Source organism: Spea bombifrons, chromosome 3 (assembly GCF_027358695.1).
Source record: "Spea bombifrons isolate aSpeBom1 chromosome 3, aSpeBom1.2.pri, whole genome shotgun sequence".
NCBI classification, from domain to species: Eukaryota; Metazoa; Chordata; class Amphibia; order Anura; family Pelobatidae; genus Spea; species Spea bombifrons.
The window spans coordinates 15,465,924-15,492,031 of NC_071089.1; the positions used below are offsets into that span (position 1 = coordinate 15,465,924).

The 26,108-nt window shown below is 41.1% G+C and overlaps 1 protein-coding gene across 2 annotated transcripts in view; it reads left to right on the top strand.

The window, feature by feature from the left end:
* Positions 1-6,979: 6,979 nt before the first annotated feature.
* Positions 6,980-26,108, top strand: part of EML6 (EMAP like 6) — a 55,891-nt gene continuing 36,762 nt past the window's right edge. For both annotated transcript variants that reach the window (XM_053460218.1, XM_053460217.1), the window contains exons 1-9: positions 6,980-7,469; positions 19,591-19,750; positions 19,891-19,989; positions 20,242-20,310; positions 21,054-21,239; positions 22,422-22,557; positions 23,080-23,281; positions 24,492-24,629; positions 24,718-24,974. In XM_053460218.1, the coding sequence (XP_053316193.1) occupies positions 7,270-7,469; positions 19,591-19,750; positions 19,891-19,989; positions 20,242-20,310; positions 21,054-21,239; positions 22,422-22,557; positions 23,080-23,281; positions 24,492-24,629; positions 24,718-24,974 (1,447 nt within the window). In that variant the 5' untranslated portion in view covers positions 6,980-7,269. The remainder of the gene's footprint in view (positions 7,470-19,590; positions 19,751-19,890; positions 19,990-20,241; positions 20,311-21,053; positions 21,240-22,421; positions 22,558-23,079; positions 23,282-24,491; positions 24,630-24,717; positions 24,975-26,108) is intronic.

The window sequence follows — 26,108 nt, forward strand, 5'->3', positions numbered from 1 at the left end:
AATATACAGTTGGGATACACTAACTCAATTAGCGTGTAATTTCTGACCATGAGAAAGTAAAGCGATAAAAAGAAAGATAAATAGAAGATATAATGAGGAGGAGAGAGAAAGGGGAGAGGTAAAGAGAAGGGGGAGATAAAGAGGAGAGATGGGGAAAAGGGGAGATACTGAGAAGGAGGAGAGACAAGGGCAAAGGGGACATATAAAGGGGAGTGAAAGAAGAGAGAAAGGGAGAATGGGGAGAAACAATTAGAAATGGGGGGATAGGGAGTGATACCATAAATAGAAAGAGTGAGATAATGAGAGATCAGGGGAAAGGGCAGAGATGAAATAAAAAGAAGGGGGAGATAAAAGTGAAGGGAAAAGACATAAAGAGAAAAGGAAGCGCACAATAGGAGGAGAGATAAAGTGAAATGGAAGAGATAAAGAAAATATAGAAATAATGTAAAAATGGATCAAAGAAAAGGGGGAGAGATGGAAAAGGGGAAGGGATAGAGAAAGAGGAGAAGAGTTAAAGAGAAAGGGTGGGAGATAAAGAGAAAAAAAGAGATACAAAGAAAATGGCAGTATTAAAGAGAAAGGGGGGAGAAAAGGGAGAGATAAAGAAAATGAGGACAAAAGATAAGTAGAAGAGGGATCAAAGAGAAGGGGAGAGATAAATAGAAAGAAGAGAGAAGACCTGAGAGTTTAAGATGAAACAACTGTGGGTACAATCTGGGTGCTGGGTAAATCCGGAGGATGCATTCTGGGCAATTCCTGTGTCTCTGTGTGATCTGGATGTGGGGCAAATCCTATCTGTGCAATCTGGCTGCTGGAACAAGTCCTATGTGCACAATCTGGGTGCCAGTGGTGGCCTTTGGAGTGTGTTACTTTGTTACGTCTGCAATTTAGGGTTTTTGTGTATTATTTATTTGATCTACACCTAAAATATACATAGATGAGAATGAGAAAAGAGAAGAGATGAAGAGAAAGAAAGGAGATGAGAAAAGGGGTAGATAATGAGAAGGGGGTCAATAAGGAAGAGAGATAAAGCGAAAGTAGAGGAGAGCTAAAGGGAAAGGGATAAATGAGATAAAGAAAAGGTGGAAAGTTAAAAGAGAAAGGGGGGGTCAAAAGAGAAAGGAGAGTGAGAAAGGTTGGAGGATAATGAGAAAGGGGAGAAATTATGAGAAAGGCGAGTGATGGGGAGAAACAGGAGAGTGAGTGTGTCTTTCAAAAGTGTTTATATTTAAGGCAAGTATATCTAAGGGCAATGAAGTGATTGGCTGCAAGGGCGGGAGTTTGTATGGGCAGTGTATGTGTATATGTGTGGATTTTGACAGTCTGTCTATTAGAATTACTGTTTTGGGTCTAAAGGGTATAGAATTATTCACTGTAACACGTTTAAGGCCTGCAGATTTTTTAAAGCAAATTAAAGAAAAAACCATTTTTTTAGCAGATGAATAAAATCATGCTTTGTACCTAATACAACACTGGCTTTTATCCTAAAGCAGATGTTTTCTTTTTTCCATGGGCTTCCCCTTTAAATACTGAATACACTGAAGAAAAAAGTCTACCCTGTTTTGTATCTACAAGTCAGTTTTACAATACCTTTTATACATTCTTCATTATCTTAATTATTTTTTTTCGATCTCAACCCCTCCCGCCAAGCAATAAAGATAATCAGATGTGTAGCATAAACCACTCCAATACTTTAATATTGATTTAAGAGATCTAAGCCTGTGTTTAAGTGATTAGAAATCAGCCAGCAGAGCTCCATACTCTGGTGTGCATATAAGATACTCACATTTTATTCATTAATTGCACAAATTAATTATGAATTTAGCCAGTGCTCAGTTTATTCCAAGACTGAAAACATATATCACATACAAGACATACTGCGGCACAGCTCTGAACACTGGAGGCATGACGTATTGAGTCAATGATAAAAAACAATCCACCTAAAAACTTGGCCTCTCAGTTATCTTTTGGTGACCGAATTTCTACTTTAAGGGAGGACACTTTATGACATGAATAAGCCCATTCACAAGAATTCAGGCTGCACAAGAAACACTAACAATACCCATAGGCTTCTTCTATGTGGAGTGCTGTCATATGACATCATACCCCAGTATGCTGGCTTAGGGCGCACCATAAAAATTCCACTGAGGTCTGCACAGACCTCCACGTATAAACGAGTCCTTTCCGAAGGAGATCTGATCTTCCCAACCAGCCCGTCGACGGTTGTAGCATACTAGGGATACCAATAAGGCGATCAGTGTCTGGTAAAGCACCCTCCAGACCTCCTGCTGTAGACCTCATTGGCGTAAAAGAGCTGCTGTACAGCACGAGGGAATGATGTCATTATATAAATCAAAAAGTGCAAAAATTCTAAACAATAAACGAATACAATACCTAACATATAATCCTAATCTAAAATTCCTTTTAAATTCAATTTATTTTCATACGAGCTCTCGTTAAAGCAAAGACTGGAGATATCTGCTGTCAACTTCCATCCACAGCAGCTGGACCGACAGTGAAACAACTTTAAATAATACCGGAGCCTAATGTCTGGCTGAACATGATGAGAGTTTTATTCTACAGCAGTAAGAGGGACAGACGCCTGCCTCTGTAAACTAAAATAGCTCCAATGCCCTGCGGAATTCTACACATAAAACATCTCTTCATTTAATACAGAATGAGGGTGTAGCCTTGGGGGTTGTTGCTGTGCTAGTCTATAGATTACAAAATTTTCAAAGGAAGCAATATGAAGAGAACCTTTTCCTGTATGAATAATGACCCTCTTACAAGGTTTTTGTGCTAACTGATGGCCATCAGACAGGTACTTGTCCAACTGCTCCTGAACTGCAACTCCCAAGGTATTCAGCTACAACCGGCTCAATTTGTAGGACCTCAACACCTCTTTGGCCTTTGTGTTATGTTCAGCCCTAAGCCCAGCCCATGCACTATTAAATTATCACTCTACAATAACCTCTACCACTTCTGCTGGAAGTATATATTAAAAAATGTTTTTTCACAATCACCTCCTTACATTCTCCTCTAAAATATATTTTCTCATACATATTATACACTCACTGGCCACTTGCTAGTACCAAGTTGGACCCCCTTTTTGCCTTCATTCTTCGTGGCATACTTTCTATTGGATTGAGATCTGGCGACTTTGGAGGCCATTGGTGTAGAATGAACTCATTGTCAAGTTCAAAAAATCAGTTTGAGATGATGTGAGCTTTGTGACATGGTGCATCCTGCTGGAAGTAGCCATCAGAAGATGGGTACACTGTGGTCATAAAAGGGATGGACATGGTCAGCAACAACAACAGCATTAAACAATGCTGAATTTGTACTAAGGGGTCCAAAGTGTGCCAAGAAAATGTCCCTCATACCATTACACCACCAGCAGCCTGCACCGTTGATACAAGGCAGGATAGATCCATGCTTTCATGTTGTTTACGCCAAAGTCTGACCCTGCCATCTGAATGTCTCAGCTAGAATCGAGACTCACCAGAGAAGGCAAAGTTCTTCTAGTCTTCAACCGTCCAATTTTGGTGAGCCTGTGCGAATTGTAACCTCAGTTTCCTGTTCTTAGCTGACAGGAGTGGCACCCGATGTGGTCTTCTGCTGCTGTAGCCCATCTGCTTCAAGGGAGATGGTATTCTGCAAACCTTGGTTGTAAGGATTGGTTGTATGAGTTACTGTTGTCTTTCTGTCATCTCAAAACAGTCTGCACATTCTCCTCTGACCCCAACAAGGCATTTTCATTCACACAACTGCCGCTCACTGGATATTTTCTCTTTTTTGACCATTCTCTGTAAACCGTAGAGATGGCTGTGCGTGAAAATCCCAGTAGATCAGCAGTTTCTGAAATACTCTGACCAGCCCGTCTTCTCTTCTTCATGTCTTCGGAACAAACACGAAAACGCACTCTTCGTGTTCATTTTCATATTCGCCTGAAGACAAATGCACAAGTCCATTAACAAACAATTTAACAGGTGTACCTAATAAAGTGGCCAGTGAGTGTACATGTTTTTTTTTTTTGATGTTACAATGTATCTCCAGTAAACCGTATGCTATTTTAGTAGCCAGTCTTGCCTCTTGAAAATCTTCGCTTTCAAAACTGAGAAAATGAATACAGTCTGTATCCAATTTACACCTAAAAGACCCTCTTTGCTATTGGTGATACACAGTGGTGTATTTTGGCCAAGAGCTGTGCTAGGCCTGACCCACGCCAGTCCCTCAGCCACCTAGCTCTGTGACCTCCATGCTCTGTGTGGAGCGCTGGGATATGATGTCATACCTGGCACATTGCATTTTAAGGACACACATCGCCAAGTAAGCTTGCCATTAGTTTGTGCAGGCTAGACAATGTCCTCAATAGTTTCTATGGGCTGGTTACAAGGAAGATCTCTGATCTCCCCACCTGCCCATGGAGCACCGGGGAGCCTGGTGGCCTAAAAGGGCCCTGGTTATGCAGCAGAGGGTTTGGCACCATATAATACATATGTAAATGAGATGTGACAGTCTTGGGTGATCTTTTCATAATATTGGATATTTTTGCTTTTTTTTAGAAGACAATGCCTTCAAGGTCACTGAATGTTTTCCAATGCTAATGACCCACATTTTTCATAATATTGTGTTACAACCAGGGCCGGCGGGCAATGAAGTGGCATATATAGTAAGTATGCAGTGATGTCAGCCAGCAGTCCAGCAGGCATTTGCCCCTTTGCGCCAGGTGGCCTGGATACGACCGACTTTAATCAAGAGATTTTCTTTAAATTCTACTAAGATAGATGCGCTTCAGAACTAGAGTGGAATTTTCCTGCTTTAGAATAAATATTTATGCAGCTCTAACCAAAAAAGCATAGAAAATTACGCAGGAGAAATTTTAATCATGGGCACACAGCAAAGAAAAATATACAAAAATGTTCTTATATTAATATTTATTAAAATATAAATAAAAGTTACACTAAAGTGTGTTTCAGACTTTGCAAGAAAAAGGCTGTTCTAATGCTGTCTATTATTTATGATATTGTGTGATATTGTTAAAGGGGACACACGGCAAGCTTTCATTCCTTCCTTCTCCTTATATATATGTCTATACCCTCAGTTATCTCGTAGCCCTTGCCCATGCAAGTCTCTGGGCGTTACTCCGTGTTGCCTTGTTCCTGAGTCCTGCACAGATTTATGTAGTGGGAATAAAAATAGCCTTTGCCTTTGGTTTCAATTGACAAACAGGGCCAGGGCTGGACTGCACCACTTACCTGATCTGCCACTCCAGATTGGAATTGATAAAAAAATCCCATTTGTATTATTGCGCAGGTGAACTCATGTGCCCAGACGCCACACCAGTAATTAGTAACCACAGGGCCCTGGTGTGCGAAAATTGCCCTCACAAGCAACATGTTCACAGTGCTACCTTTTCACCCAAACAGCTTGTCTGTGCCATCTTTGCAATCAAAGAGCTTGTCTGTGCCACCTTTGCCCCCAAGCAAGTTACCAGTGCCCCCAGCTTGTCTGTGCCATCTTTATTCCCAAACAGCATGTCTGTGCTACTTCTACCCCCTAACCATCCTGTATGTGCCACCACCGCCTCTTAAATAGCCTGCCTGTGCCACCTCTGCCACTTAACAGCCTGCCTGTCCCATTTCTGCCCCTAAAATGGGGTGGCAGTCATTCAGGTAAAACATTCGGCAAGTCATTACATAGAATTTTCAAATTGGGCTCTTAATATTTCAAGAGTCTCAGGGTCAGCTCATTTAGAAGGTTCTGGGGCCTGTCTCTTATACTTCCCGCTTAGGAGGTATTAGGCCATGCAACCTGTTGTGGTAAAAATAGTTAAGCTTAATAGTTGCTTCCATTGGGCTATCACTAGCCATAAGAACCCAGTTGGAGAGTCCGTTATGTTCCAATTTTGCCTCACTTGCTATCTCTGGAACTCAGAGAAAGACAGAAGTGTAATTTCATTAGCAGAGTCAGGCTAATAAATTTGCTTTATTTGCAGACGTTATTTGTTGGTTTCCACAAACACAATTCAGGCAGTTGGGGCTGATCCCTGCAACAAAAGCCCCAGACAAACTTCTATTATCTCTCGTTGCCCAACAACGAACAACAGAGCGAACTCTGATTTGTTTGCCCAGCTCCTTCAGAAACAGAACAAACAAACGCCGAAGAGCACAGCGCACGCGGGGCGTTACGGGATTTGTAGTCCTTTCGCGCTTCGCCGCACCCAGCTTAGTGCAGAATCCCCCCTGTTGGGACTGTACTTCCCAGGAGCCTTTGCGAAGGATCCGCTACTCGCAGACAGTCAGAGCTGTGTAGGAGCAGCTGGTGACCGCCCGCTTGGCGTCGCCGTTTCTATGCAATACTCTCTTCTCCCCTAGCAACTACGCACGCCCTTATTCTTCAAGCTTAGTTACGCAACCGCTCTGTGTTTGCCTAATGCGCGTAAGGCGCCGTTATGCTATGCTTGCTGGAAGTGATTGCATGTAGCGTATTATTTCACCTCCAGTGGCTCGTACGGGGATTATTGGCCGCGCTGTGCCTGACAGAGCCGCAGCCTCCTCCGCCAGTGATTAGTATTGGTGTTGTCTGAGATCGGACTCGTTACTTTACCCTCCGTTTGCCCACGGTGGCCATTTAGCAATTTAGCTGAAATCTATGTAAATACACGTGATCCATAGCCATTTTCATCTGCTAGCCCTCGGAGTGTGTGTGGGGGTTGTCACTCTGCGTCTCCCTTTAATGATCACGGAGCCGGTGCGGACCTTACATCATTGCGAGGACATCTGGCTCCGCGCATTCTGCGCTGCGGGCCGCACGTATAAAGCTCGCTCCCCGCATTCCGAGGCTGATCGCCGGGTGTTGGAGAGGGGGAGCGGAAAGTGACTGCGCGCAGCCTGTAATCCAAAGAGATCCCCGCGATCACCTGCATGCAGCGCCGCAAAGAGCCCTCCGTCCCCAGCAGCGCCCCCGCCCCGCTTCCATCGGGAGAGGAGAGATTCATGGACGCGTCCCCATCATCTCCGTGCCTGCCGGGGATGTGTGCCGGCCGCCCGGACAGGGGATTATGGTGGCAGTAGACAGCAGCTCTGCGGGGGCTCTCATCACTTGTCCGTTAAATAAGCAAATCAAGTCCTGACAGGCTTTCCCTTGTGGAGGAGGAGCTGCCAGCGGCGCCCGGGGGAGGACGCCCTGCCAGGAGAAGACCTTGTGCCACCCTCCCTGCCGCATCCTCCTTACTCCCTTCGTATTTTTGCCCATAGTGTCCTTGTAATGATGGCGGACAGGACAGCTCCTGGGTGCCAGCTCCGCTTGGAGTGGGTGTACGGGTACCGGGGCCACCAGTGCCGCAACAACCTGTACTACACAGCCGGCAAGGAGGTGGTGTACTTCGTGGCCGGGGTCGGAGTGGTCTACAACACCCGGGAGCACAGCCAGAAATTCTTCCTAGGCCACAGCGATGATATCATCAGGTAAGGAGCACCTGCCGGAGTGACCGGGGACCGGAATCAGAACCTTCCGCAAACACTCTACACCAGCCAGCGCCACGGAGTATGATGGCGCTATAGACAGCAATAAATAATAATATGTCTTTTGGAAACCAACATGGAACTTGTAAACATCATATAGAACACTTCTAAAAGCAATAGGCACTGATTTTACACACACACCCATATATACAGTATATATATATATATATATATACACAGTATAACACATATATATAGTATGGGGATAGACAACGATATGAGTATCTCTGTGTGTGTGTGTGTGTATATATATATATATATATATACACACACACACACACATACGTACACTGGTGTGTATCTATTATAGTGAAGTACAGTTATGTCAGTGTATATATTATATTATTTGCAATAATAAAGAGCTTTGCAGTGGTAACATGTAAAGTGTAAACATATGTGCATTATTATTATTATCTTTTATTTATATAGCGCCAACAATTTACGCAGCGCTTTATACAATACAAATATTATATATAGGGTATTGATGGGGTATGACAAGACGAGAATTGACAGGCTAAAACAAACCGATACATTAGGTGGAGAGAGCCCGGCTCGCAAGCTTACAATCTTGAGGATATATATATATATGTATATATTGTATAGGGAAATCTGTATTAATATATTTACTGTATATGTTGTATAGGGAAATGTGTATTACTATATATATATATTTATATATATACTGTATATATTGTATACTTGTTGGCTCCAGAGGGAAATCTGGAAGTCACAGCCAGCCTGCAGTAAATGAAGTGACTGTGGCTACAGGATAAATGCCACTCAATGCCACTTTTTGAGGGTAACCTTCGTTTATTGGGATTTCCCTTACTAGCCATGTAGGCTACCTGATGGTGCGCACTGCTGCCCACTTGGGTTTCGTGCAGAAATGCTGGTTAATAATGGGGGAAAAGGTGTTGCGTTTGGGTTTCCCGTCACTCTGCAGCGCTCCACGTTCCTGCTGATAATCTCCATAACAGAATATGAGTGGTTTGGTGAAAACTGTTGAGTAACTTTGCCTTTTGTGTTTTGTTGGCTTGGTACACGGGGATTTAGTATGTATGGGTGTTCAGTAGATACGCCTGGAGACTGAGTGGATATATTCAGTAAGTATGAGTGGACAGGTATGAGCGCAGACTCGCTGGACATATTCAATGGGTTTAAGTGGATTTTTTTAGTGGATGTATTCAGTGGGTATGAGTAGATACTGATTGCATATAATTCACAGATATGAGTGGACACTGAGGGTTATGTTCTGGAGTGGATACTGAGAAGATGTCTTCTGTGGGTATAGGTGAATACTGAGTGGATATATTTAGTAGGTATGAATGGATACAGAGTGGATATATTCAGTAGGTATGACTAGATATTAAGCATATATTATATATATATGTATATATCGTGTTAGTCCTCAATGTTTTGGTGTCTGAGTTCAAATCATTTTCAGATATCCAAAGAGTGTTTCATTCATGAGCCACATGCGTGCTTCGTCCACTCGAATTCTAATTCATAAATTATTGGTTTAATTAACTGCACAAAGACACAATTACTATGGATTGATTTTAAAATCAAGCGGTAGCTGGAAATATAGAGTTGACACCAGGTTTTGTGATGTTGCAGTCCACACCCCAGTATAGTGATGACTGAACGTGGTTCTCAGTTTATTAGCTGCTGTTAAGATAACCCGACCTTCTCATTTGTTTCACATAAGAGCGGCTGTGATAGTCTCCAAGCCTTTGTGATCGCTGCTATGCTTCACATTACAATGCAGAATACACTGGGCTCCCGTCTGGAGACTCCGGGGAAGGGCTGCTTCTCTGGGTCTCTGGGCCACTAAGGAGAAGCTCCGGGATGCGGCACGCCCCAAGCCCCGCCCACTTCCACATTAAAAACGGCACGTGTCCCCTGATGTCGGCAGAACCTCTAACTGACTTCAGCGTGGACCTCCACCGACGTTAATGGGACCTCCTACCTGCATCCTGCAAGGGGGCTCCCAGGTACGGCTACCACTACCGGTGGGAAGATAATACTAAGATGGTAAATTAGTTCAGGGTCACCCTGCTAAAAAGCTGATACCGCTCCATCCCAGGCGCTCTGAGAAAAACCCTTTTTATTTATCCAAAAAGAACAAGACTGGCATGGGTAATATTAATTGTAATTCCACAGTGGATACAACAGTGTACTCCGAAGCCTGTAACAGAATAGTGGGTGGGAAACAAAGGCGTGGTCAAGACAACTTGCTGAACTTAAAACCGAGCATCAGAATGGGGAAAAAAGGGGATTTAAGTGACTTTGAACGTGGCATGGATGTTGGTGCCAGACGGACTGGTCTGAGTATTTCAGAAACTGCTGATCTACTGGGATTTTTACGCACAACCATCTCTAGGGTTTACAGAGAATGGTCTGAAAAAGAGAAAATATCCAGTGAGCGGCGGCTGTGTGGATGAAAATACCTTGTTGATGTGAGAGGTCAGAGGAGAATGAGCAGACTGATTCGAGATGACAGAAGGGCAACAGTAACTCAAACAACCACTCGTTACAACCAAGGTATGCAGAATACCATCTCTGAACACACAACACACCAAACCTTGAAACAGCAGCAGAAGACCCCTCCGGGCGCCACTCCTGTCAGCTGAGAACAGGAAACAAAATTGGACAATGGAAGAAAATAAGACTGGAAGAACATTGCCTGGTCTGATGAGTCTCGATTCCAGCTGCGACATTCAGATGGCAGGGTCAGAATTTAGCGTTAACAACATGAAAGCATGGATCCATCTTGACTTATATCAACGGTTTAGGCTGGTGGAGGTGTAATGGTGTGGGGGACATTTTCTTGGCACACTTTGAGCCCCTTAGTATAGGTATAGCTGATAATGTGGCCAGTGAGTGTATGCATGTATATATATATATATATATATATATATGTTAAAGCTTGCAGGTTCCTGCTTTGATGTCATTCGCAGCATGATACAGGCTTTTTCTTGTCGATAACATCTATTTATAGTGAACAAACATGATCAATTAAATGCTGAGGCAGGTGTTTCCTTAACGTTCTTTGCCAAATAATAGTAATCTCTGTTTGTCACCAGTCTATGAATTCACCGTTAATGGCAGTAATTTGCACCGTGAACCTGCCGGGCAAACTATTTGTAGAAAATCAAGAAAAAATATCAAAAGGATGGCCAAATCAAACTATGACCACAAACACATCTGAGTGGGCCGGTGACACAATGACTCACAAAAAAACATTTATCTTGAATTCACTAGCATTACTGCATAGATGGAGCACAGAAAGGATTCTGGCTACCTACAGGATATCAGGCAATAAAAGACATTAAGAATGAGTAATTAATAAATTAATGGAGCTCAGCCTATATGTGTATATATAGATAGATAGATAGATAGATAGATAGATAGATGCATTGCAAATCTTTCATTTTCTCATTGACTTCTATGTAAAGGAAAACCCACAGAAAAGAAAAAAAAAAAAAAAAATATATATATATATATATATATATATATGATATAATCTACATTTATAATGAACTATATATATTTTAAAATATCTTGTTGAAAATAAACTAGATATGTACTTTTCCCCCCGTGACGGTGCCGGAAGAGTCCAGGTTCTCTTCTATTAAATAGACGGCATGCCCTTTAAGTATTTATTAGAACCCATCAGGGATTTGTAGGTAATTGGTGTGATAATGAAGCTTCATGGTGGCAGCTCAGCGCTGTGTGGTCTAGAGACCCAGCATGGGCCAAAACTGGCAATTCACGCGGGACCCACTGGGAACACTCCAGCCGTGACGACTGACCTTTAGTCTGAGATTACCTGTTTGTTTCCCGTGGCACGGTTTCGCACATGGCTAGTGAAAACACATAACACACAAGGCAGCTACTGAATTATGTATAAATCTTGGAAGGCTTTTTGTTAACCAACAATGTGATTTATGGATTGAAACGATTAACTTAACTCGTGTTTATCACTTCTCATCAATAATTGGAAACATACAAAACACTTTCTATTTGTGTGTCCCTCTAGAACAGGGGTCTCCTAACCGTGGCAGCGATACAGTGCGTCTGGGCTCTGTTAGCTGTGGGGTTATAGTGGTTGTGGGTTTATGTTGACTGCAAGTTTATGTTGGTTATGGCCAACTATTGATTGAGGGCTGATATTGGTTGTGGTCTCTTATTGGCTATAGATTTATATTGGTTGCTGGCTCCTATTGTCTGTGGGTTTATGTTGGTTGTGTGTTTATGTTTGTTGGTTGTGGGTCTGTGTTGGTTGTGGGTTTATTTTAGTTGGTTGTGGGTTTATGTTGGTTGTGGGTTTATGTTTGTTGGTTGTGGGTTTATGTTGGTTTGTTGGTTGTGGGTCTATGTTTGTTGGTTGTGGGTCTATGTTTGTTGGTTGTGGGTTTATGTTTGTTGGTTGTGGGTTTATGTTGGTTGGTTGTGAGTTTATGTTGCTTGTGTGTATGTTTGTTGGTTGTGGGTTTATGTTTGTTGGTTGTGGGTTTATGTTTGTTGGTTGTGGGTTTATGTTGGTTGGTTGTTTATGTTTGTTGGTTGTGGGTCTGTGTTGGTTGTGGGTTTATTTTAGTTGGTTGTGGGTTTATGTTGGTTGTGGGTCTATGTTTTTGGTTGTGGGTTTATGCTGGTTGTGGGTCTATGTTTGTTGGTTGTGGGTCTATGTTTGTTGGTTGTGGGTTTATGTTTGTTGGTTGTGGGTTTATGTTTGTTGGTTGTGGATTTATGTTGGTTGTGGGTTTATGTTTGTTGGTTGTGGGTTTATGTTTGTTGGTTGTGGGTTTATGTTTGTTGGTTGTGGGTTTATGTTGGTTGGTTGTGAGTTTATGTTGCTTGTGTGTATGTTTGTTGGTTGTGGGTTTATGTTTGTTGGTTGTGGGTTTATGTTTGTTGGTTGTGGATTTATGTTGGTTGTGGGTTTATGTTTGTTGGTTGTGGGTTTATGTTTGTTGGTTGTGGGTTTATGTTGGTTGGTTGTGGGTTTATGTTGCTTATGTGTATGTTTGTTGGTTGTGGGTTTATGTTGGTTGTGGGCTCTTTGGGGTTTGATGTTTATTATGGGCTCTTTTTATCCCCAGGCTTTTATTGACTGTAGGCTCCAATTGGCAGAGGGTGAGCATGTCATTGTCATCCACTGCCAGTAGGATCCCATTTCTACCATCATTAATGGAGAATAAAATATTGGGACCCCCTTTCACTTTAATACTTCCCGTTTTGAGGTTGGTGGCAGAAAACCAAAATCCTTATAAAATTAGTAATTCAGTGTTGTGCCTTTTTCACAATATTTTTCTAGATCTTTTTTACGTGATATTTCAGGCTTACTTTTGTCTAAAATGCTACCTACCTTTAAATCCACCAGGTTGTGTTATACATTTTATGGATGCCGGAGAGACGGACAAACCAATGCGTATTAAATGCGTATGTGATAGTAGATCGTAAACCTTGCCTTTGTAAAGGCATTAAGAAGCTGTAAGAACGATGCCTGCACAACTCTAGTCTCAAAATGTTTATTCGGTTCACAGATGGATCAGTGGATTTGATTATATTTCGGTTGGTTTGGGAATGAGATATTTTAATCCAGTATTAGCTGGAGTAACGGTACATTAAACGAGAAGTCCCCTTTTTCCTTGTACTGTCTGTATAAGTTGAATTGGTGGAACACTAAGGACAGGTTTTGTTTCTTACGGCTCTGACCTGGAGGCTTGTCGTTGTAAGTAATCTTGTGCTATTAGGGAGCTATCCCCTAGTCTCCAACAACTGTGCCGATTGCTTTATGGTAGAAGTCCTTGCTGTGTCCATTACACAAAGACCTTCATTACTTTAAAGCTTCTTTTGGGAGATTAAAGCCAAGGAAAAGGAATGGTATTTTTTTAATTCCAGGAATAAAGATAGAAACGTTTGTATGCGAGCCCGCTGAATATTAAAACACGTGTGATTACACGACTGTCAAAACAATGAGCTACAGATGACCCTACAGCATCATTTTTTCAAGTGGGATTTCCCCTTTAAAGTTGTTGTTCCACCAGGACAGTATGTTTATTGAGCCATTTCAGCATGTTAAGAAAATAAACCGGTGTGTCCGCTATCTTCCTGCTCATCATGCTATTTTTATGATAAAAGACTTGTGGGGAAATAACAAGTACCAATAAACTGTCATTATTTTATTATTCCTCTGAATGTTTAGTCACATAAAAACAACATGGACACTTTAAGAAGCATTTTTAGTTTATATGGCAACAACCCATCAGTGTGTTTTTTTTTGTGTCACATGGTAATTAATTCTGCCCTAAATAAATACGAACAAGGCAAATTTGTACTTGGTGAAAGATTTAGGAACTAGGAATGATGCTTGTGATGTTGAAGAGGTACAAAGGCAAAGGTACACAGGCGGAACAACATATGTCGTTTACTTTGTTGAACTTCCAGGACCTTGAATCATAACGGGTACAATGTATCATTTAATCTTGGGTACAGTTTTAATGTAGAACATTTCTGAAATAGTGTAACCTCTGGAGAGCATAGTCTCAAGGGCATAACATAGGCTCATACATCCCAAGTACTGGAAGTGGCCCTGGGCTCCAAGATGGGCCCTTGCATAATTGTATAATTTTATGCTGGTAAGGGAACCTGGGCTCCAAGAGGGCCCCCAAAAGTTTTTGGGTGCATAATTAGATAATTTGATATTGTGAGGGGTGCTGGGCTCCAAGGGGCCTGCAAAAGAATCTGATTATTATAAAGCTTTGCCAAACTCTAATGCCACAAGTACTTTGTGTGTTGTTTGGAGGCAGGAAAGCGCTCCAAATGAAATCATTGATCTCTCTTTAGCCCGCTGCCCTGAGCGTTCACGGAGCCAACATTGAAGCTGACTGGTGGCGTGAAAGTGCATATGGTGGATGAAGGGCCCCTTTATACAATTCCTTCACCAGTGCAAAAAGTTACGGTTAGGCTAAAGCTACGTTTTATGCAATCTAAGTGCATGGAGCGGCCATCTTGATTTTTCCGGAAGACCTCATAATGTTATTGTGACAATGCTATTTTTGTCCCCGTTGCTTCTATTATGTATTGTACATGTATGTACATAAATGCAACATGGCGTCAGGATAGAGGACTTGTCACATTGTTTGACATTGTTGGTGTTTAGAAGCCATGTGAAACTCTTACTCCTTGATCGTATAATCCGCTTCACTTTCTGGAAAAAGAAAGACCTATGGTATGGCGTCTACGCCTTCTGACCAGTGCTAATATTCCAGACCTTGTCTTCCTCGAAAATATTAACTTTAACAACTTATACTTTATATAGAATCATTTAATACTGGCTTTAAAGATACCCCAATACTCCCCCACCTAGCAATGACTCACGTGTCAGTGGAATCGAGATTATTGTGTGTTTTATGCTTGAGGCCTAAGCACTTTATATATCATGCAACGCGCCTCGTCTGTTAGTGAGGCAGATAATGGAAACTAATTACCACAGATGTTGATTATTTGATTTGTGACATTTTCCAGTGGAAAGACTCATGGTGAAGATGAATAATTCAGAAGGAGAGGCAATATATTGTTTTTGAGAGCGGCAGGGAAAATGCCGGGATGCAACATGTTTCTGGAAATAGAGGCAGCGCCAGTGATTTAATTGAACAGTGTTCATATATTTAGAACCGGTAGACAGTATGAAGGCTCCCAATAATCCAGAATAAGGCCCTAAATTGATCGGGGCAGATGGACTTTGTGTGTCAGGTTAAATTTGCCTTCGCTGTTTTGTGTTAAATACTAACCCTAAAATATATATTCACTTCCTCGTGTTTTCAGTGGCAACAATACTTTTTATTACTCCCCGCTTTATAGTTATTTTTTTTTTTTGCTGTTTGTATTTTTTTAGGAAAGAATGGCAGAATAGAAACCAATTTTCAAGTTTCATTTGTTAAAGTACCTTGATTTGACAGCTAATAATGTAATGGAGTTTGGAATTCGGCAACCAATTTTGTTAATTCTTCAGCAGCTGAATTCATGGGCGCCCATTACTTAAATCAATCGCGACCGTCAATTCAAAAGGAAATTTATGCTGTCGTTGAGACAGCAGGCAAAAAAGAAATGGTTTTTAAATTTAGTTTAACAGGGAGTGAAGGTAATGAGAGGGTAGACATTGGGAAATGTATGGAAGATAATATTACCCGTTAATCATTAAGGTACCAAATAGAACATGGTGGGTTTGGGTGTAAAAAGTGTCGTACCTGTTCATTAACGGTAATGTATAGGATTCGAACAGGCGTCTAGACCAGTCATTCTCAGAGGATTTTTGTTCTGTGACCAGCAGTGCCACGTTGAGGTGGTCGACAAAGCAGTTATTATTATTACTTATTGTTTTATACAGCGCCATCATATTCCGCAGTGCTGTAGAATGAGTTAAAGCCCATTTATTGGCGCTACCAATGCAGTCATATCCCCGTTTTGGTGACAGCACCTACAGCTTACTCTGTCACTGGCAATCTCATTTTGTTTTAGGTCCCCCCAGTCCAATGGCCAATACTGCTGTCACATTGCACCGTATCAGACTGGCAATAGGAGGCTTTCAGCTGAGATGCTACAACGGCAGTGTGGCAATACTCAGCCTAATGTGTTCCCTCTTACCATCAGCTATGGAGTTAAATGACTGTCAGAACCTCTCTGGCCTATGTACACCTACCTCAGTCTCTGCCAAATTGCAGATTGTTTTGCGGTTCTCTCCTGAGGTTTGTGGTTTAGCTTTTGGTTTGTTCTCAGCCCACCTTGCCTTTACTTGACTTTGTCTGGTCGTCTGGATAACAATTGCTTACTGTCCAGAGCTGGATTTGCAGGAAGTCTTTCAGGTCTCATGTAGGGAAATCATCACAAAAAGGAGACCAGAATTAATGAATCCTTGGACGATATTTTGTAGTGTTCTTCTTTAAGAATTGTTTGCCTGTGAGGTACCCTTCCAGTGAGCTTCCCCTGCAAAATGGGCAGAGTTGGCATTCATGATGCACAGTTTATGTATGTATTGGTCCGGTGCAGAACCTCTTCTACCAGACTTGGGCTCCACAATGCATGGTAGAGCTCGTGGGGTGAAACGTTTAGTTCTCCTGTAAACTCCTACTTCAGCAAATAGTGTTAGGGATTTAACTTGCATGGGGCAAGAGGTGCAGCTGCCGCAGGTGCCACAGGGTAAAGGGCACGCTGGCCGGCCTGTAATACTATTGCGCTCCCTTCTGTTTTTTCCATTTTGAGAAGCAGATGTGGTGTCGTCGTTAGATGGGACCTCCAACCCTGCCACATACCTCAAGAGCCTTATTTACGGCCCTCCACATTCATGCAGGTGTTTTCTTATATTTAATGACTGGTTTCCTCACCCTGTGCGCCCACAAAATATAATGTCTGCCAGCCCATGAAGGGAATCCGCTAATGGACAGATGGACAAAGTAATTCATCTGAATACATAATTCTCCCGGGGGAACTTCTGCTATTATCAAACTGTCAATGAACTTATTAGCACATGGGATTATGAATAAATGAACACAAATAATTAAATAATATAACAAAAAATGAACATGGAACCTTCTGTAAGCCCATACTTGTTGGGACATAAACGGAAATTCACACCATTTTTTATCGCAAATATAATATTAAAAAATATGTCTTCAAAAGTATTGTGCTGCTTTTTTAAAATGTTTAATAATAAAAAAAAACCAGAAACTTTAAAGAAAGTTTTCAGTTTCTATGGCAACAATCTATCAGTACGATAGGAGACAAATTATAAATGATTACATATCAGTAACTAGGTTATAATGCTGGATATTGTTGTAAAAGTGCAGAGTAGATGGAACAGCACCTTTACCATAGGAAATATAGCCAGTGTAACATATATACAAATACAATTATCAAAATTCTAAAAAGGCGTTCTGATGAGTCTGGAATTATTGAAAGCACTAATGCAACGGTACTTTTGATTGAAGATGCTTATAGAGTAGCGTTATTGTCTTCTAAATACATAATTCATCCTTGCCATCAAGCTTCACACAGTTAACATTTTCAGTATACAGCAGAAATGTCCCAGATTCCTCATCTTTGAAGCAAGTATGACAATGACATCCTAAATTAAGCGTTAGACTTATGATATCTCAAATTAATTAGAGAGCCATACATTTCTCTTCCTTCACTGAGATTTTAATTATGTTAGGAGTAATAACAGGTCGGGGGATTTCCTAAGCAGTGATTTACTGGTTTAGCTAAAGGAAACTCTGAAAGCACTTTGGCTACCCACTGAAAGTAATCCAAGCAAATTCATTTCTGCTTCATTGGCAAATGATGCCACGGGCAACGAGCCGATAAAAATAATTCCATGTTTGTCTAGAGGACGTCTCGCCTATAGAGTCACGGCTTAGAAAGCTATTACATGGCTATATACATATATGTATATAAATTAAATAAGTAATATTTATGTGATTATTATAAAGACAGGGCAAACTTCACCGACAAGTGCACCCCCCCCCCAGTGTCCCTGTTTAGGAGGACACACCTAATAAAACTCAAAAGCATGATGATCCGTGGCAGTAAAAGGAATTGGTTTGATGGCGAGGTGCTGTGGGGTGCAGGTATAAAGCCTCCCATAAACATTACAAAATAAAGAACAAATCAAAGCGCTCTACATCTCGATAAGCATCTGTTTGTTACATCATACAACATTACAGACAGACCTACACTTTCAAAAATTGGGTCTTCATCATTCACTTTTTTTCTTTTCTAATGAATTTCAATAGCAAGTTATTTAAATCTTTATTTGGAGTTATCATTACATCACTGACGCTAATAAATATCCTTGGTAAAACTACCCCTATTCACACTTCTAACATCTAAAACAAAAATGCCCCTGTGGCCATTTGAAAGGACCCTATGCGCTTGGCATCTCCTGTTGTGATTGGTGTATATTATATGAATTGTTCATTCTTGCATTACATACAGTACATTATAAATATATATATATATATATAATTAGTATATGATAAAGCTTTTCATAACCTAATACTTTTGCAGGGAAGCAGAAAGAAATTTATTATTTGGGAAGCGAAAGATCTTTTGGTGTTTGTTTCACATCTTGTGGTTGACACATCCCACCAGGTGACAGAAATCACAGATCCCGCGTGTCCTCCGTCGGCGTGAGAATCCCCCGTGCTAATCAGTGCAGCTCTTATCAATGAATAATTATCTTCTTTTGTTCTAGTCTGTAGACTGCCTGCACTGCCAATATCCTGAATATGTTCATCATAACGAGCCCAATATCAACCAGACGCAGCAATAGATGCCGTAAAGGAAAGACTGTTAGGCATAGAACGCAGAACCGGGATGAGTATTAAGTATGATGAGAGCAAGAAAAGCATCAAAGCGACCACAGACTGATTCGAGTCTCCAAACCGTCTGCATTGTAAAGCAGACAAATACATTGATGTGTTTCTTGCCTCTCCAGTACGAAAAAAACAAACAGATCAGAGTTCTTACTACTTTCTATGATCTTTTCAAGCAAAATGTATGATTGGCGCTCGCTAATGTCTCTTCCTTCGCTCATACATCAAAGGAGACCAGAAAAGAAGTGAGGGACTTGGTTGAAGGCAGGGAGTTGCTATTGTAAATTGAAGGCAAATTGAGCAATCTTATAATGTGTGATAGAATTTGGGAGATATGCATTGGGATGAATGCAAAAATTCACGAGAGGATCCTACAGTTTGCTCAGAAAAAGCAAAGAAAATCTGAAAAGCATGAAGATCTTTCCCCAAACGAAGGGTCTAAAACCCTTAACATTAACCTTAACATTATACACCTCCCGGTGTTATGAAGCAATATTTTATGGTAGCCAAACCAGCAAATTATTTCTGCCACAGCTTTTAAACTGTGAATCGTACATCGTCAACCTGTTGATCACCTGGAGACTTTAAAGGGCTGAGAATCGGGATATTTGTAGGATGTATGCTGAGTAACAGCCGTGAAAGTCTTCAGCCGGGCTGATATGATATTCACCTTCTCGTTTCAGCCTCGCGTTACATCCGGATAGACTCCTGGTGGCCACCGGGCAGGTGGGGAAAGATCCTTACATCTGCATATGGGATTCATACACAATGCAGACCGTTTCCATTCTGAAGGATGTCCACACTCATGGAGTCGCTGGCCTGGCGTTCGATTCAGAAGGACAGGTTTGTAGTCCCGCTGTATGGTGTGTGCTGGTAACCGACGCATTTCATACATATTAAATAGTTTTAGTGTTTTTTGTTGCTCTGTACATATATATTTAAATACTGTTTCCAATTACTGCCTTTTCTCCATTGTTTTATAGCGCCTGGCTTCAGTGGGATTGGATGCCAAAAACACCGTTTGCATTTGGGATTGGCAGAAAGGCAAAGTTCTTGCAACAGCCACGGGTCATTCAGACAGGGTAAAACACAGTACCCGTTTCTCACAGATACCACTTCATGGTGCCATTCTTGTTTTTTTTTTACATTGCGATTACATGCATATAAAGGACCATTACCATGTAAGAATGATGCCTGAAGGATGGGGGTCTTTGCATTTATATTTTAATGGATATTATTAGGCCTCTGTATGTAGTGGGTTTATTCTGTGCGTTAAATATAATTGAGGTATATACTGCCTTTCTAATCTATAGTTTAATTTCATTTCGTGTCAGATATTCGATATTTCCTGGGATCCATATCAGCCAAACAGATTGGTCAGCTGCGGAGTCAAACATATAAAGGTGAGTCCTTGGCTGATTCGTGACAGAAATCCAGGAAACGTTGAAGCTGCCATTTTCGTTGGGCCTCCAAGTGGGTCCTCACACCTTTGGTGGCCTAGCATTTGGATACATGAGATGCCAGGGGTCTCTCTCTCCTCTTTTTTCCTCGCTGATTCCACCAAGAAGAGTGTGCTGGAATATGTCATTGTATTCCTACACCTTCGGCCACTTAGTCAGTAGAACTAAGCACAAAGAACAAGGAGCATGATCCGTCCCACTGCTTTCCAACCCAGTATGGAAAGAGGTTGGAGCATGCTGGCAGCAGCACTCAATCTCTTCATATCTCTGCAACTTTCCAGCTCTGATATACCACGATTAAATCATTATTTTTTATATAAAACATTGAACCATGTTTTAAGCTTAAAATAGTAGACGTGTCTCTATGTCCAGCATGTGAAGCATCCTCAGACAGAGAATACTGGGAAAGTGCTGCTTTATTGTTTTGGTGGGAAAACGTGGCATGCGTATGTGAGAACACGTGTAAGACCTTCATTAGGGTCCGCGTGTTGAATATGAAATCTGAGGACAGTGAATTAAGAGCAGTGCTCTCTGTGGTAATGCCTTTTGGTTTTATATGGCACAATGTGCCATTATTTTCACTCTGTTTAGCACATATTATTATTATTATTATTATCTATTATTTATATAGCGCCAACAGTTTACGCAGCATATGTGTTTAGAACCTCTCTAAATGTTTATTGCAGTTTTGGACCCTTTGTGGAAATGCACTGACGGCAAAAAGAGGAATATTTGGGAAAACTGGTGACTTGCAAACCATTCTGTGCTTGGCATGTGCGAGAGAGGACGTCACATACTCAGGTGCTTTAAATGGCGACATCTATGTGTGGGAAGGACTGAATTTGATACGTACCATCCAAGGAGCTCACAGTGTAAGTATACGATATAAGGAAATAAATTGTTTTGGTGTATCTGTCTTCACCGTACCGTTATTGTCATATGCAGTACTATTGTTTCTGATCTAAGTAATGGACCTAGGAGCGGTTACTCATTAATTACCAGATTTGGAGCCAAAATGTGAAGAATCATCTGCCTTTTTATAGTGTTAAGTTATTTATTTAACTGTTTTTAGAGTTTTGGCATTCTTTGGCATTCCCCATTCTAGTGTGATTTATTAACGGAAGAATGAATGCGTTATCCCACAACTGTAATTATTTTGTCTCGGTTTTCTATGTGATTCATGGGCATTTGCATGTGTTAAAGCATTAAAGTGTACTGCGGTAAAAAAAAATTCTTACCTTTAATTTAAAGTGGTAGTATTCATTGGGGGATGCCTATGATATTATAGCTACTGAGCGTTCTGACACCCTGTGCTCTAAACAGCAGAGACAACTGCTCTTAAAAATACAATACTCATTTTGCATGTAGGATGACCACAAGGTAATCGGTAACCTAGTTATATATACTACATACTGTATGTGCTATACATGTGCCTGTCCGCAGCGTGTGAAATGTCTTGGTCCAAAATGGCCAACGTGGTCAACTTGCATGTGGATCAGTTTTATTTTAAACAGTAAAAGGGTAAATTGGCTATTAAAATTTTCCAAAATTGATCTACCAATCCATATGCTGTGTTAATCTGGTAGAGTGCATTCATATACATACTTGTGTCCAGCTGTGACAGGAGTCCGCTCAGGGCCACTAGACCTGAATTCAAGGTAACATCACATGAACCATTAAGAGTCTTCTGCCAAGAAGTTAGTTACGTGTTCAACTCTGTAATCGGCATATTTATTATTAATGGAAACTGGCCTTAAAGGGGCATCCCAGACATCATATGTACTTTAATGTATATAACAGCTGAAAATCCCCCCCATATGCACCATATGACACATCTCCAGACATGTGGCTTTCTTACCGGTAGTCGGCTCTAATGCTGGCTTTTGATTTGAGTTTTATTGTAGCGACCGCTTTATTCCATGTCTAGAATGTTCAATGTGAGAGTGTGAGGTCTAGTTGTTGTATGAAATAATAAAGAGCGAGAATCGCGGTTGTAATCCGTTGCCGTGCGCAGGATTGTAATGGATTTCAATGTTCGCTTCCTTATCATGCAGGCTGGGATCTTTAGCATGTACGCCTGTGAAGAAGGTTTCTCGACAGGGGGAAGAGACGGCTGCGTCCGTCTGTGGGACAACGACTTCAAACCAATCACCAAAATTGATCTTCGAGAAAGTGATCAGGGTTATAAAGGTCAGCAAGTATTTGTGAAGGAAATGCGAGATATATTTTGCTAGAATTCAACATATAAACATGATCTTGGTCATTAAAGAAACATTATTTCTTGTAAATATGTGGTTTATACTACCATGATTATAAGAGGACTGAATATCATAGGGGTGCGATCATTATTGCTGGGTTTGCAGTACAATTCACAAATGTAATTAAATAATTTAACTCCCTGATAGAACCATGCACTATGAAAGCCAAAACCCAGTTATCTTCTCCTACAGGGAGCCCTGCATATTGCATAGCTAAATAGCTGAGGAGATTTGAAATCTCCCAAAATTAACTATTCATTATGCAGGACCAACGCTGCCCTTTTTGAGGTTTTCTGGGGTTTCCCCTTAAAAATGTATTTTCGTTTTAGGAGCTAGTAATATCAAACTCCCTCCCATTGAATAGACCTTACTCCATAAAGTGTATTAATAAACATCCAAGGAAATGCATTAATGAGTATAACGAAAGCGTGATCTCTGTTCTTTCTGTTTGCAGGTCTGTCTATCAGGAGTGTCTGCTGGAAAGCGGACCGAATATTAGCCGGAACGCAGGATAGTGAAATATTTGAAGTGATGGTTAGAGAAAGAGATAAGCCAATGCTAATAATGCAGGGTCACTGTGAAGGAGAACTGTGGGCGCTTGCCGTGCACCCCAAAAAACCTTTAGCCGTTACTGCCAGTGACGATCGCTCTGTGAGGTAAACTTACGTATGACGCTGTGTTCATTAAATATCTCTCTTATTAATATCACTTCCCATAAGGCATCAGGTATGGAAGATAACTTTATACATATATATATACATATATTTATAACACCTAGTTTATGAAAGATAACACCTAGTTTATGAAATGAAGTAACGATGAGAGGCGGCATCCAACACCCCACAGGCTTTAGCTTTCAGACTTGTGTCCTGAAACTGAGATTGAATATGAAAGGGGTAAATAGGCGTTAATAGTCACAAAAATGACACATTCAGCTTGTTTTTCTATAGAAAAGTGTAAAACATAATGCCTGGTATTATATAGCACCTTTCTCCCAGTGGGGACTCAAATCACTTCTCAGCGCACACTCTAGGAACTAACCGAATCGTTGGCTGAATAATATGTGTTATTACCCAGCGATATGAGTTCCTCCTGCTGGGGTGTGAGTCTGCCTGAAGGTTTGAATATGCACTGTAGGCAGGGTATTTACCAACTGAGCTATTTCACCAGCTAAAGCCTGGCTTTCATCGAAGTTTTAGAAATGTTTAACTATGTTTCTATGAAACAGGTGTTTTTTATAACTTTACTTTAATCACAAAACAATAGTTTGGTGTGTTATTGAAATGGAATATGTGCTAAAGTTAGAACATTATGGAGGCAGTTCATTACCATGTACAAGTACAAGCTTGTGTTTGTGTAGGAAGAATATCTGTGATAGAAATTCATAATATACTGTATGTCATACACAACATGGCTGAAGTATAATTGGAATGGGGGAGTAAAACGAAAGCCTCCATACAAGATCAGATTACATGCTCTGAGTTTTACCTGGTGGGACTGGAGTCTGGATTTAGGAGAAGCGCACAACCGTACAATATTATGCCACTAACCCAAGGACCAGTATCCTAGATAGTGATAAAGGATGATCCAAATATGGGGTAAAACACAATCTGAAGGTTGGGGCCATCAGTACGGGTTCAAACGCAATGGAGGAGCCACATTTTGGATTTCCAAGGAAATTGGCTGAGGAACACAGGAGAAGGTTTTTGAGAAATATGGATACTTACTGTGGATGTAGAGATTTTCAGGCTGAAATCTTGCACAGGATACATAATGTAATATTTCTTTCAATATGGTGACTTGTTTGTCGATGATGTCATGATGTACAGAAGGCTTAGTCTTGCTGAATGTTTTTTCTTGGTATAGGTTATGGAGTCTTGCAGATCATGCGCTGATTGCCCGTTGTAATATGGAGGAGGCCGTGCGTAGTGTGGCTTTCAGTTCGGATGGATCCCAGCTAGGGCTCGGAATGAAGGATGGTTCCTTCACTGTACTCAGGGTCAGGTAAGAAGAAGATCATACATTTTACATAAAAAGTAGCTAACATTTGGAGTTAAAGATATGTGAAGTTTTACTACGTGTTTTCTTTCAGAGATATGACAGAAGTGGTTCACATCAAAGACAGGAAAGAAGTGATCCACGAAATGAAGTTTTCCCCCGATGGCTCCTACCTTGCTGTGGGTTCTAATGATGGTATGGTGGACATTTACTCGGTTGCACAGCGGTATAAAAAAATTGGGGAGTGTAACAAGTCTTCCAGTTTTATAACTCACCTTGACTGGTCCGTGGATAGTAAATATCTTCAAACCAATGATGGGGCCGGAGAAAGACTTTTCTACAAGATGCCATGTAAGTTAAAACATGATATTTTTTGTAAGAGTATATGATTTGAAATATTCAATCCAAAAAAAAGCCTTGTACGCGAGGACTAATTTATACACTATTTACCCTGTTGGTCATTTTCTCACCAGTTCACTATAACAAGATCAACTAATACGATACTACTTTCACCAGTCATTAATGACTAGCATAGTTAACTGATGTACAGTCGTGCCTCTCTCACACTCTCTCACACGCTCTTCCTCAATGTCTCCATACCCTCTCCGCTAATCTCTTCTGTGTCCCCGTCTCATTTTCCTCAGCTCCGCTTCTTGTCCTGCCTCTTATTGTCCTTTGCTTCTTCTGTATTCTGTATTCTTTTTTGGTCTGCTTCTCCCCGCTATCTGCTCCATTAACTTGGCCTCCTGGATCGGTTCAGTAAAACACACCGCCTCCCACGATTGGAGGATTGGGGAGAATCTCTCCCCATGGTGTGTGTAGCGGCTCTGCCCTTTTGCAGAAGTACGAGAGGCCAAAATAGATGCTTCTCTTTCTCCACAGATCTGTCTGTATTATTCTTTTCTCTAGGAGTACTCCTGCCAAAGGGCGGAACCACGGTGCCCCCTTTCATTCCTCCAATAGGGGGAGAGGGTGTGCACGGGGGGTCCGCCCTTTTGCACAAGTGCTCCGGGAGGCCATGTTAAGGAAGCAGATAGCAGGGAGAAGCAGACCAAAAGAACAAGCAGAGCTGCGGGAAGGGAAACAGGGGTATGGAAGGTAGAAGGTAGGGAGACATTAAGAGATAGTGTGAGAGAGAGTGTGAGTGAGATAGCGTGAGTGACAAAAATAATGAAATGCAAAAGAAAATTTGTTTGTTTTGTTGGAGGTCCCTCCTAGTTTGTAAATATTTGTACAAATAAATGAAATTGGAAAATTTCCTTAAAATTAATACAAATCTCAATACTAGACTTCATATATATGAAGCAATGCGCTAGTTTCCTGGTGTCCTATGAGGTCCCACAATACAACTTTCTTGTCTGATACGTACCAAGTATGCATGGACAATACGCTTTAATACCTTTCATGCAGCTTTGTGAGAACAAAAACGTGTGTATATATATATATATATATAATATACACTCTACAGTGCAGTTGCGGTGTAAG